Source organism: Eublepharis macularius, chromosome 6 (genome assembly GCF_028583425.1).
Source record: "Eublepharis macularius isolate TG4126 chromosome 6, MPM_Emac_v1.0, whole genome shotgun sequence".
Taxonomy (NCBI): Eukaryota; Metazoa; Chordata; class Lepidosauria; order Squamata; family Eublepharidae; genus Eublepharis; species Eublepharis macularius.
In genome coordinates, this window is record NC_072795.1 from 79282598 (window position 1) to 79296979 (window position 14382).

Here is a 14382-nt window from a genome sequence, read left to right on the forward strand (position 1 = left end):
TATAGCCCTGAGTGTTGTTCTGATTGAAGGATGGAACAGCAATTTCTGTAGTACTTTCCAAATACAATTAAAATTCATTTTGGTCGCATTTGTTAGTATTGCTCCTTTTTTGTGGCATTTTCTTCCTGCCCATTCCCATTTGGCTTCATCGGTTAGTTTATTTGCTAGCTGGATTTTCCACTGGACCATTCTTTGAATTGGTACAATTGGCGATGATGTCCCTTGGCTTTGATCATCTGATCAATATTCTCATGCAGGCCAAACTTACTATCAACTGATCAATATTCTAAGTTCCAAACTTTTTATTCATGTCAATTTAGAATTGTGAAATTTCACTTCTGTCATGCTAAAGCTGCAAATGAGTCAAATATGCTTATAATTTTGTTTAATGAATGCAAGCATTTAACCAATCTTTAGACTAGATTAGTCTTCTGGAAATGACAGTAGGAATACTGGATATGAAATGCATAATACTATTTGACAGGGATAATTAAGAATGGGGCAGCACATAACCTTCTCTTTGCATTTAATATTTGACAGAACTAATTATCTTAACAGTAGTGCTTTAGTTAAGCATTTTGAGACAAAGTGTTGCGGCTTTGTAGACCTTTTGGAAAACTGTCAAAACCTCTGACAGGAAGTATAACTTGACTGTTAATACACAAATTAGAGCAGACTGCTTTACTAAAGGCAAGGCAGATAGGAACTATATCCCTATTTTTGTTGGATCTGAAAACTGTTCTAAATACATTTTTAAACTAGCTTGTCTACTGCTGTACATTTCATGACGGGATTTAGACCGGAGACTGAATTTGAGCTACTCTGAGTCAGCCCTCAGGCTGATTGAATGTGTTCTGCCTTGTTTTTGTGAACTGAATATGGCTAATATGGGAAGTAAAAGGTTGCATGATCTCTCAGACAAAATATTGTGGGAAGGGAAGTCCTTTTTGTGTATTTCTAATGGAAAAAAGAAGACTGGAACATTTATTTACTGATTTGATTTTTATCCCACTCTTCTTTCAGGGAGCTCTAGACAACATGTAAGGTTTCATTGTAAATATTTGTTTAATCCTTACGATAATCCTGTGCCGTAGGTTAGGCTGAGAGATACTTGATGAGTTTCATGGCAGGATGTGGATTTGTATTCAGGTCTTCCTGGCTTTATTCCAACATGCTGACACCACATTGATGCCATGATGTGTTAATTACGATTTTATTAATCAAAGGCCCTCTATTACCACATAACATATGGCTTTCTTACAGGTGGCTGCTTTTACTTAGAGTTTTAAACAGTAACAGAAAAATATCAATCCAGACATCTATCAAAGAATTGGTTAACTAGATTTTTTTGTCCAATTTTAATTAATATCAGGAAGATGTTAAAACAAAGGAGTTTTAGCTTTTTAATGCTTCTGAAACTGTTTTTCCATTGAGTAAAGCATGAGACTCAATTTTGTATAGCTTTTCATGATTTTTGAACCCACAAAATCTTGGAACTTTGTAACACAGTATTTGAATAAGCAATATAGTTTGAGGGGGATAGCCATGTTGATCTGTGATAAAAGAGCAAGATTCGGGTCCAGTAGCACCATAAAGATCAACTAGATCTCCAGGGTATGAGCTTTTGAAAGTCAGAGCTCCCTTTGTCAGACACGAGGAAAACCCCTTCCTACAATTTTGCTGAGTAAATTAACATTCAAGGTACTACTGACTGAGAAATTATACTAGGTTTTAGCTACGGTTTTCAGTGACAAAGTTCAAGCAGCTCAACAATACTGATGGAAAAGGCTGTGAGGGTAGGGAATTCTTAAGGGGTGACTTTATAGTTCTCTGCATAATTCAGTTTATCCATAGGTGAACAATTTTCCTCTGTACCAGGGAGGAATATATATTTTTCCTTGCACCCCCCCCCCCCCAACAAAGTGCTGTGAGCCATACCACATGCTGCATGAGCAGTAACACAAAAATACAAATCAGAAAACCAGAAGCATGATGACTTTTATATGTTTGGAGTGTTTCTATTACTAGGTTCTGTGAAATGTCCATCTTTCCCCTAAAGAGGTATGAATTGCACTGTAAGGGATTCTGTCAACCTTTTTGTCATTATTAAGGCTAGAAGAAGCTAAGAAGGTAATCATAGGTTGAAAATTCCTGCTCCTTTTAAATCTAATGTTACTACAGAATGACTACAGTTAAATTGGCTTTTTTAAAGTGGAGGAATAGGGCTGAATTACAGTTTCATAATAGGGGTATGTTTATAATGGTAATATAATGGTAATGGTAATTTCTAGCAGCTAGAAATTAGGACATTTTTATTTGCATAGGATCAGTGATTCTGTAATCCTGCATGGGTCTGCAGGATATGTTCAGCATGGAGAAGTTCCTAAATTCAGTTCCTGACACTGGCATGTAAATGGTCTGGTAGCAGGTGCTTACCATTCTCTTTCAGAGATCATGGAAAACAGCTGTCAATAATATTAGACAATATAGACAATAGTCTGAGTTGGTACAATGCAGCTTCATTTCTCTAAGATGCATCACTATAATCACTTACCTGCAAATATGGAATGATGCATATACATTTATATGTAAACAGCCGAAAAATGAAAGGTTCCATTCCTCTAGGCACCATCAATTTCCCACCAAGAAGGACTGCAGTGTTAGAAATGGACCAGGCACCTGTGATTTCTTCTTTAGTTGTTGCTGATCTTTCATACAAAGAGAATTTCCAATACCTAATAGTTATATGTGCTGGTGAGAACAAATGATGCTTTAACTGCTAAAGAAATGGTTAATATTGATTTCTACTTCTCATAAATGTGTATTTATCTATTTATATGGCCTTGGAGTACTTAAAAAAATCTGAAGATGATTAAGTTTGCATAGACTGAAATATGAAAGGTGTTTGCTTATTTTTATTCCCCTTCTTCCAAAGAGTTGTAGGCAATGTATATTGTTCTACCATCACCTGTTTTATCTTTACAATAGCCTTGCAAAGTAGGTTAGCCTGAAATATAGTGCTTTCGTAAGTGTGTTAAAAGAATTATTCATTAGAAGAAAAATTACTTCTGTATTTCTATTTCATTTTTTTTAAAGGGTCAAATTCTTGGCTTGTTCCAGAAACAAAAGGGGCAATTGTGCAAGGTGGATATGGCCATACTAGTGTCTATGATGATACAACAAAATCTATTTATGTTCATGGTGGATACAAAGCACTGCCTGGTAATAAATATGGATTGGTTGATGATCTTTATAAATATGAAGTTAACAGTCGGACATGGTAAGAAGGTCTTTATTTCTTTATTTTCCTTTCTAATAGTTGTATGCCAAATGGGCAGCTTTTTTCTATTTAATAAAATCTGAGAATGATTATGAAATGGTTTGTGTTAAAAACCATAGTGCTACAAAATAGTTGCATTCAGTTTTCTATTAATTCTGCTATAAAGTTATATTAATATGCGGTAATACTTTTTCCGTGAGGAATTTTTGACTACTCTGTGCTGTGACAATAGAGCACAGAACTTGCACATTTGGAGAAGGTGGGTATTATGTCTCTGTGTTCTGGTACTAGAAGTTAGCCCTGCCCTATGGGCAAGGAAATAATAGGCAAGAGCAGTGCTATTTGTCTACAGCCAGAGTAATAATACAAAATAGAAGAGTTACACAAAACATCAGTGGGGTTCATGAGGGCTCTCTAGGACTCTGAAACCTAAACAGCTCTGCTCAGGAAGTATGGATTAAATTACATTTAGAAGAAAATCATTTGTTCTGATCCTAACTTAACTGTATCCCAAAGAGCTCTTTAAACTGTAAAGGAATGGGTCTCCTATAGGGTTGTCAGGTCCCCTTACCCTCCTGGTAGGAGGGGAGCAGCACACACCTTGTCTTCGCTCCTCACCTGTGAGTGGTTCACAGCAGGCTGATTTAGGCCCCAAACAGGGCCCATTGGGGGCCCAAATTGGCCTACCGCAAAACACGGGAGCACTCTTGGGGTGGTATGATGACATCACTTCGAGGAAGAGATGTCATTACACCCAGGATAGGGATGCCAGACCCCCTGTGGGGGCAGGTGATCCCCCACCCCCACTTACCTGGCCAGTGGGGGTGCACACCTTCCGTGCGTGCTCCCCCGTGGTGCTGTGTACTCCCATGCGCAGCAGCAGCTGCCTGGGCCCATTTTGACCTGGATCAGGGCCACTGCAGAGCACAGGAGCACTTCTGCGCTCCACAGCGTCCCAAAACGGGCTCGTTTTGGCCCAAATTAGGCTCATTTTGGCTCCCGCGCTCTGCAGCGGCCCTGATCTGGGCCAAAACAGGCCTGATCTGCACCAAAATGGGCCCAAAACAAGCCCAATTTGGGGTGAAATGGGCCTGTTTTGGGCTGCTGCAAAGCGCAGGAGTGCTCCCACGCTCCGCAGCAGCCCCAATCTGAGTCCCTGCAGAGCATGGGCATGCTCCCAGGGGGCTGCATGATGACATCGCTTCCCGGAAGTGACATCACACTTGCGGGAGCATGCACACCCCACCCCAAGGGGGAGCCAGTCCCCCACTGGGAGGTTAATAGGGACTGGCAACCCTACCCCAGGAGCATGCCTGGGAAATCCGTTCCTTTGCCTCCCCCCCCACCAGCTAGGTGAGCGGTGGCATGGGCAGAATGTGGGAGTGAGGGATCCCCCGCTGCTTCAAAAATCCTGGGATTAGGATAGACATTAAGTTTGGGGATGTGTGCTGTGAGGCCCTTATTCTCCCTCTCCCCATATTCTTCCATACAACGTGATGAGGGATAGTAAAACTGCTTGCTGCTATATTTATTGCAGAGATTGAAGGCAAGCTAAGCAGCTTCCTGCTCATCCAGTGCTGGCAGTTGTCCTCTACTGTTGGACTGCTAAGTTTCAGCATTTGGTGAGCAGATGGTATTCACCTGTTTGTGGACTTCAGTAGTTTCATGAAATTGGGATGGGGATTTCCCAGTGATATACTCTCCCCCTCAAAAAACCTGTGTGCCATTTCTCATGGGATTGCTGTAGCAAACAGGAAAACAAGAAGACAATGGAAAGTTTTAAGAAAATGCCAAATGTATAGCTTGCCATGTTTTTAAAATGGCCTCTCACAACTTAGCAGCTGATACCTGTTTCTGGGAATGGTTTTGTATGCGTTTGGGGTTTGAGAGTTTTGGAGGTATTTTAAATTAACTGTTCTTTAAAAATAGACTCTATACAGTCATATGTGATTCTTATTTTTAATAGGACAATTTTGAAAGAGAGTGGTTTTGCAAGGTATCTCCATTCAGCTGTCTTAATCAGTGGAGCGATGCTAATTTTTGGTGGAAACACTCACAATGATACTTCTCTGAGTAATGGCGCAAAGTGTTTTTCTGCTGATTTTCTGGCTTATGATATAGGTAGGTACTATATGTAAGATTAAAGAATTGTTTGAGATTGAAGTATGATAACCTTAATATATTAAAAAAACAGCTAATATGGTTAATATAGTTCAAAATGGTATTTCTCTATGTAAAGATAAACTTTTAAGCTGCTTACTTGCTTGATAAGCTACATTTTTATTTTGATGCTATTGTCTGATAACTGCTAAGCTGCAACATTATGGGAACAAACTAATTTATTGTTTGGCTCACAACATGATTTGAAGGTAGGCTTACCATTATCTGGTCGGGGTGGGGATAACCCACCCTGTGCTCCCATTACACACACACATGCGCGTAAACAAACATACACATCATTAGTCTATGGATTGTTAGCAAGACCTTAGTAGACTGATGAGAAAAAAGCATTTTTGTAATCTACTGGTTCTGTAAAGTAGACGTTGGCAGCTTCCCTGGAGAGACAATATAGACATTTTGTGAAAAAAATTCCAAATAAATAACTGTTTTCTAAAGCGAAGAGCGCCAACATAGGCCAGAGAGTAACAGGTATTGAGGTCTAGCACTTCCATGCAGCTAAGGCACATCATTTATCTGTAGCTGCAACTTCCCCAGAGCAGCCATACATGGCATTCTGTTTCATTGTTTGCCCTTCTGGCATGAATTATCGATATTTCAAATAGCTTTGAATTTGATTGTGACTTTAATATACAATGTTCTTCATTAATTTAATATGGGAAGAAGTGTTGAATTGCTTAAAGGCTGTAATTTTTATTTGTAACACTGAATTAAAATGTGTAGGCCCCATGAGTCACTTCAATTGATTACTTCTAATGGTTATATTTTCTTGTCACATAATATAGGAATTGTAATCAACTATGTGTGTACTGGGACAGTCATAAATGTAACTTGAGACACATTGTATAACCATTTTTTCTTTATTTTCTCAATATAAAAGTGTTTATTCTTTATTCCTAAAGTTGTAATGCTACATTATTTCTGTTCCTAGATAATTAAAGCACTTAACATATTATTTATAATTTCTACCAGTCACACTTTCCATGCATTATTAATCTGATAAAATACAAATATGACAAATGTAATTTCTCCCATTTAAAAACCTGTGTCAAAAATAATTAGATGCAAGTTTATTCTTCTGTGCCGTGGCCAGATTAATATCACAGTTCTGCAATATGCATTATACATAGAAATATACTTTTGGGGAAAAATAAAATTCCTCACATATGTTTCTTTTTTATATAAATGTTTCTGAAACCCAGTAGATTATATCCTATCACTTGACTCAGCAAAGTTTTAAGTCTTCTTTCAACTTAAGCAACTTTTCCTCCAGTAGAGGAGCCACTTATGTGGGATAAAAACTCCTTTTGCTGGAGGAAGGTTTAGCACTTTGCTAAAGCAGGTTGAGGCTAGTGTGTTTCTGACAGGGGAAAAATGGAATTAAGGGGTAGGTTGGATCCAGCAGTCTATGGATGCATGGACCACAGATCTTTCCCTCACCTCTGAAGTCCTTTCCAACCCCAGGAAAGTTTATTCCCAAAGTCATGAGACTCTTGGGGTAGTTGTGAATTTCTTGCACTGTGCAGGGGGTTGGACTAGATGATCCTGTAGGTCCCTTCTGATCCTATGATTCTATGTAGACTGATAGTGGGAAGGAGAATTGGAGTGAAATTGTTCCCTTTGTTCCTCTTCTGCCATTCAGTACTTCAGGCATATTCCATGAAAATAGCTGTCCTGGCTGGTTATGTAGCCAGCATCGTTCACAGTGAATATCGATGCAAAAAAAAATGCATCCTGCTTCTCTTCAGTTTTATACTCTCCTTTAGTAATCTTTTTACTTGTTGTCTAATGGTCCAACCCCTTTTCCCACTGGCTGCCAGCTCCTGGTGTATGTAAAGAATTTATTGTGTATCTTAAGGTTTTTAGCAATCTGCTCCTCAAACTCTTGTTTCATTTCCTTCATCACCAACTTATACTTAATTTTGCCAGTGCCTGTTTACATATGGGAGGACTTCTACTTTTGAAAGGAAGTCAATTTTTGCCTTTTATAATTTTTTGCCTTTTATATATTTTTGCCTTCATTCTGTTCATTAATCATACTAGCATTCTCTTCCATTTGATTGCACTCTTCCAAATCAATTTAGCTGAATTTCAGTTAACCAACAATCCTGAAGAGATTTAGGGATGCAGCATCTCAAACCAGAAACTCTCTGCTCGTGTCAACCTTTTTTTCTAGGACTTTATTTATTTATTTACTTACAGAACTCCTTTCAAGCTGAGACCCAAGGTAGATTGCAAAATTTAGCGATGCATTAAAAGCAGTATAAGACATACAGTAAACATTGCCATAAGATAGGAATACAAAGTTGAAAACAATGCAAAAATTGTGTTATGAGATGAAATCTAAAAGCTGCTCTGTAACTTTTATGACATTGAGCACCAGTAGTCTGGGTCCATTTTGATCCATGTGAAGCAGCTCTGGATGAATAGCTGGTCCAGTGTATGGAACAGGCTGAACTTCTGAAAATGCAATCTTGGAAATCCTGGATTTCCCCTGTGTTAACTCCCATCTTATGGAGACCCTATGGGATAGCAACAACTTTGCCATGAGGCAAAGCAAGTTACCATGTGACCAAAATACTTGTCATAAACTCTATGTATTGTCATAAACTCTATCCTACTTCACTAATTGAATCACTCACTGCCAAGAGTCCTTTCCCCTTCATCACTTACAGATACTATCAGCATGAGAGAAAACTTTTTAAAAAAATCATTTGATTCTGTAGGTTCTACTCAGATATGTGAGTTCCATCCATAGATTGCTTTTGTATAAGTTTCCTTGCAAAGCTTATAAAAGCAGATGCCTAAGTCAGAAGCGACTTGATGGCGTACAACACATATGATGAAGTTTCTTTTGAAAAATAAATTGTCTCTGGTACTAGTTAAATTATTCTGAGTCTAAATTCAATTAGAGTAAGTTCAGTGAAATTAATGTTACAGTTTCTCCAGTCTGGAAGGTACTTTAGTTTAGACAGATTTTTATGATATATTCACTTATAGTTAATTTATGGATCTCATTTGTTGATACCAAATTAGTTTTATAATAGCTAATTTTTGGTAAAATATTTTAAATTCTGTGTTTTTAGTAAAGCAAGATCAATATTGCTGTAAAACTTTTACAAATGGTACCATTTAAAAAGAAAATAGTAGGAGAAGTTCTATACTTAAACAAAAATGTCTGTAATCATGAATGGATTGTGTGATATCTCCCAAAATATAAAAAGTATCAGTTGCAGTCATAGTGGATTACATTTCATATAGTTGTGTGTTCTAAAAATTCATTCGTGTTGATAGGTACACACTATATACTAGACATGGGCATGACCGCAAAAAACCTGAACCATGCGGTTCGTGATTCATGGCATTTTCACAAACCAGGAACCACGAATCCCCATGAACTGGGGAAAGTACATAAACCAGTTCTTGGTTCATGGTTTGTGGGGTTTAAATCCCCCTTTCTAACTGCTTAGCAGTGGCAGGGAAAGGGGCATTTGATAGTTTAAAGAGTCCTTTTCTGACGCTTGCATGCAACAGGTCCCTTTAAACTATCAGCTGGAAGGCAGGGGATCCCCCCCCCCGCCACTTGCCAGCTGATAGTTTAAAGAGACCAGCTGCTTGCAAGCAGCAGGGCCCTTTAAATGGCCCAAAGCCCACAAACCCCAGCTCCCCACTTACCTTGGCTCTGCTGCTGGAGTGGTGGAGGCCGTGGCCTAGCTGCAGGGGTTCCGGCCTTCTCCCCTCCTGCTGCCTGCCAGCTGATAGTTTAAAGGGACCTGCCACTTGCAAGCAGCAGTAAAAGTTTAAATGGCCATTTCCCCGCTGCTCCAAGCGGGCATTGCCCTTTAAAATGAACCAAAGAGACCAGTAGACCAGTTCATGGAAGTTCGTGGAAATGAGCTTCCACAAACCACTGGTTCGCGACCCATGAACTGGGCTGGTTCATGGGTTTTTTTGGTTCATATTCAGATTCATGCCCATCTCTAGTACATGCTGCAGCAGTAATAATCTGTTTATTGTTCTAGGACTAGAAACACAAAATCAGAATAATATAATTGTTTCAGTTCATTGACAAACCCAAGAGTGTCTTTTTAAAAAGGTGTTTGGGTGGGACTGTATTGTTATATGTAAGTTGTGCTGCTAATGTTACACCTGCAATTAAAATTTATTATATGCTATTTCAAACAATGCCTGCCTTTGCGTTTCAATGAGAAAAGGGCCTTTTTATGACTAAAATACAGAGGTTTATTTGACATGGAATAAACTGGCAAATAAGTTTTCCACACTTGTGCCAAACATAAATGATATTTTATTTTGTTGACTTGTCATTCAGAGTCCTGAAGCTCAAAGTCAAGCGGATAAATACATTAAGTCCAAATTGCATGCTGTTACCTGACTATAAACAAAGGAGCTAAACATATCATTCAGGGGTGTTTTTGTACTTTCAGTAAAACTCAATTATCAGAATCATGATTATCTGAATTGTATGCATCTCATGCAGATCCATTCTTATATTACATAAATAACACTTAAAATTACTTGAATTTCTCATCGTTTCAGGTGGGTAGCCATGCTGGTCTGTAGTAGAAGAGCAAAGTTCAGATTCAGTATCACCTGAGAGACCAACTAGATGTCCAGGGTGTGAGCTTTCAAGAATCCAAGCTCCCTTTGTCAAAAACATGGAATGGAAATAGTTAGGAGTCTTTAAAGTCCAGGCAGAGAGTGTGGAGGGTATGGCAAATTAGATTGCCATGAAGCTGGCTGTAATACATATTGTGATTAGCAGGATAAAACATGGGTTTAAAATTAGCATCTGTAATGTGAGAAAAATCCTATGTCCTGATATAACCCTGGCAGATCCATTGTTCCAAATTTGCAAATAAACTCAATGTACTGACCTGCTTGTCCAATATAGAGAGTTGAAGGGCATTGCTGATACTTGATGATATGTATAACGCTGGAAGAAATCTGATTACATTCAGGAGGCTGAAAGGCAACTCTCTAATACTATTTTCTATAAACAACTATCCTCAGACCCCACTCAGAAATATTAAAAAGAACTAAATAGGATTATAAAGGACTTGCCAATAGCAGAACAAATCTATATGGACATACCACAGGAATCTCGACCAGACACTTTATGTCTTCTGCTCCAAACACACAAACCTGGCAACCCAGGACGCCCTATTGTCTCTGACGTAGGCACCATGATTGAAGGGGTGTCTGGATACGTGGACTTCATTTTCAGACCCTATACCATTAGTGCCCCTAGTTATGTGCACAAAACCACAGACTTTCTAAGAAAAACACAATCTATTGACAATCTTCCAGACAACACCATTTTGGCCCCCATGGATGTTGAATCTCTATATGCCAACACCCCTCACAAAGATGGGATAGAAGCCTTTAGGAACACCATCTCTGACAACACCACAGCTGACCTTGCTAACAACCTCTGCTAGTTTATCCTCACTCACAACTACTTCAGATTTGGTGGAGACTTCTTTCTTCAGATCAGTGGCACAGCACCGAGCACCTGCATGGCATTGCAATATGTCAACATCTTCATGGCTGACTTGGAGCAGTGCTTCCTCAGCTCCCACCCTCTAGCACCCCTCTTGTACTTGAGATTCATTGATGACATTTTTATCATCTGGACACAGGGGAAAAAGCACTGAAGGAATTTCACCAGGCCTTCAGCAGTTTCCACCCTGCTATCGACCTGACCATGAATCAGTCTATACAACAAGAACATTTTCTAGACACCACTGTACAAATCCATGATGGAAGCAGAAAAACCACCTTATACCAAAAATCTACTGATTGCCAAACATATCTATACACTTCCAGTCATCATCTCAGACACACCAAACAATCCATTGTCTACAGCCAAGCTCTACAGTATAGTGCATCTGCTCCAGTGCCTCTGACAGAGACTCTCACTTCCATGATCTACCACAGAGATTTCTGGACTTATAATACCTACTGTATGTAGTAAGAAAACAAATCAACCAAGCCAGATTGATACAAAAGTATGACTTGCTACAAATAAGCCAAAACAGAACAACAACAAGAACACCACTGGTAATGAGATTCGGTTTCGTTTTCTCAGCCATGCCGGACGCTCCTCTCGGCTGGTCCGGGAGGAAACGACCGGGCACCCTGACCGGGCGGCTGACCCGCAAGGATTAGCCCCCAGGACTCCCAGGGAGGGAGCCAGGGTCCGGGACGCGGCGGGAAGAACTCCCTGAAATCAATGCGGGGGGGGGAATTGCCCGTTTGTCCCTATGGAGGCCGGCAGATGTGCGCGGCGCCTCGAGTGCCGCCGGGCAACGAGAAACGGCAAGTAAAAGAAACAGGCGGAAGCCTGTAAACAAGCGAATCCCTTCTGTTCTACAAGCGTTTGTGAAGGAGAGGTTGATCTGAAGAAGACTCGCTCTTCCCCTTCGTTGAGTTCCAGAATTTTGTTGGCGCCCCCCCCCCCCCAAATGGCAGCAAAGAGGCAAAGTCCCGCTCTCGGTAAGTCAATCTCGGCTACCTTGCAGAAGGGGGAGTCGCTCGAAGAGTTGGTACGCAGGGCGGTGGTGGAAGCTATAAAACCCTTTGTTGACAAGCTGAACGAAACTGATCAAAGGGTGGGCTTAATTGAAAGCGAGGTGAAAACCATTAAGGCAGCAGCGGGGGGGGGGCAGAAAAGTCTGCTCTGGAAAGTGCGTCACTTGTGAAGGCTACAAAAAAGGACCTGAAGTTGGTGGAGAACCAGCTGATCGGGCTACAGGTGGAACGAACGCAGACAATTTTGCGTCTCCAAAACGTGAAAGAGGAGGAAAATGAGGATCTGTGGGATTTGGTCTCGGAACTACTGGCGACACCCGCGAGGACGACTAAAGAAGAGGTTAAACGCGCCATTTTGGAGGTCCGTCGGGCTTCTTCAAAATATGCAACAAAGCGACAGTTGCCTCGTGAGATCATTATTGACTTTTCATCTAAAAAGATTCGGGACACCATCCTATATAACTCATACAATGCGGATTTGGACTTTATGGGTTTGAAAGTCAAGATTTTGAAGGACGTTCCATTTCTAGTCCGGAAACGGCGTTTTAAATATAAAAAGTTTGTAGCACTTCTGAGGGACCATGGAATAAAGTACAAATGGTTATTCCCGGAAGGAATATGGTTCGGATATAAAGATCAGGCCTATAAGATATTATCAGAAGATCAACTAAAGGATTTTGAGAATAAAAACCCAGAACTCTGCTGCACCAAGAACGAAGAAAAGGAGGAGCCGGAGGGGGGGGGGAGGAGGAGAGCATCGCAACAGCAGTTGCACAGAGAGAATTGCGTCCGGGACCTAGAAGGGGGAGGAAAGTTTAACCAGAATTTGAAATGTTTATTCTCTGTATGATTAACCACTCCATCATTATTTTATGGAGCTATTTTTGTATTATGACAGTATGAAGGGAAACATTGAAGTGTAGTGTTTAGTGTTTGTAGTTCATTCCCCCCCTTTTCTTTTTCCACCCCCCCTTTGTCCCTTCCCTCTCCCCTTTCCTTGTGATAGTTTTGTGTAGTGTTTTGTAGCTATGAAAAATAAAAAATTTATAAAAAATAAGAACACCACTGGTAATCACATACAGTTCCCAGGTCAAGCCAATGCATCATTAAGGATTTACAGCCTATGCTGGACAATGATAATGCACTCTCACAGGCATTGGGAGGGAAATTTTCTTGCCCACAGAAATCCCCCTAACTTCAAACAACTCCTCACTCATAACAATGCAAATCCAGACACGGACTTGAACTCTGGTACCAGATTGTGCAATAAACCAATATGCCAACTTTGCCCACATATCTACTCCAACAACACGATCACTGGACCTAGCAACACCAGCTACACCATCTCAAGCTCAATCACTTACTCATCTTCCAATTGTATATATGCCATCAAGTGTAAGCAGTGCCCTTCAAATCTCTCTCTATCCCTTTGCAAAAGAATAAATGAATATAAATCTGATATAAAAGATCACAGCACTCAAAAACCTGTGGGAGAACACTTTAATCTGTCAGGCCACTCCATCACTCACCTAGGAGTAGCCATTCTCAAGCAGAGAAACTTCAATGGAAAATTACAAGGTGAGATTGGTGAAACTGAGTTTATTTGGAAATTTGGAACATTGAGTCCCAAAGGGTTGAATTAGGACATAGGATTTTTCTTGTATTACAGATGCTAATTTTACACACTTTATACCTATGTTCTATCTAGCTAATTACAACATGTATTATAGCCAGCTTCCTGACAATCTAATTTGCAATACCACCCGCTGCCTGGACTTTAAAGACTTCTACCTTTTTCCATTCTATGTATCTAATGAAGGGAACTTTGACTCTTGAAGGCTCACACCCTGGAAATCTAGTCGGTCTCTACAGTGCTACTGGACCTGAGTCTTCAATTTCTGAATGACTGGATATGACTGGGGCCACTTTGATCAATAAGACTGTAATGTACATACTACATATTTTATTTTGTAAATGTCAATATTTTGGGTATGTGTCTAAAATAAACATTGAGCTGTACGGCACTGTCTCTGTTCACTAGGGTTGCTAGCTCGAGGTTGGAAAATGCCTGGAGATTTGGGGGATGGAGCCTGGAGAGGACAGAGTTTGGGGAGGGGAGGGACCTCAGCAGGATATAATGCCATGAAGTCTACTCTCCAAAGCTGCTGTAGTCTCTAGGGGAATTGATCTCTGTGACCTGGAGATCACTTGTAATTCTGGGAGATCTCCAGTCATCACCTGGAGGCTGGCAACCCTACTTCACAGAGTTTGCCCTAGGCAATGGAAAGTTGGAACAAGTTACCCAAAAGACAAATGACATTACATCCTGTGTAAAAAATATATCTGCTTTGAAATTGCTGCTCTTGATGTGT

At 40.2% G+C, this 14382-nt stretch overlaps 1 protein-coding gene across 1 annotated transcript in view; it reads left to right on the top strand.

Annotated features, from left to right (window-relative positions):
* ATRNL1 (attractin like 1) overlaps positions 1 to 14382 on the top strand; it is a 981827-nt gene that overhangs the window by 159284 nt on the left and 808161 nt on the right. Inside the window, exons 9-10 of the mRNA XM_054982776.1 lie at positions 3097 to 3280; positions 5247 to 5401. Of these exons, the coding sequence (XP_054838751.1) occupies positions 3097 to 3280; positions 5247 to 5401 (339 nt within the window). The remainder of the gene's footprint in view (positions 1 to 3096; positions 3281 to 5246; positions 5402 to 14382) is intronic.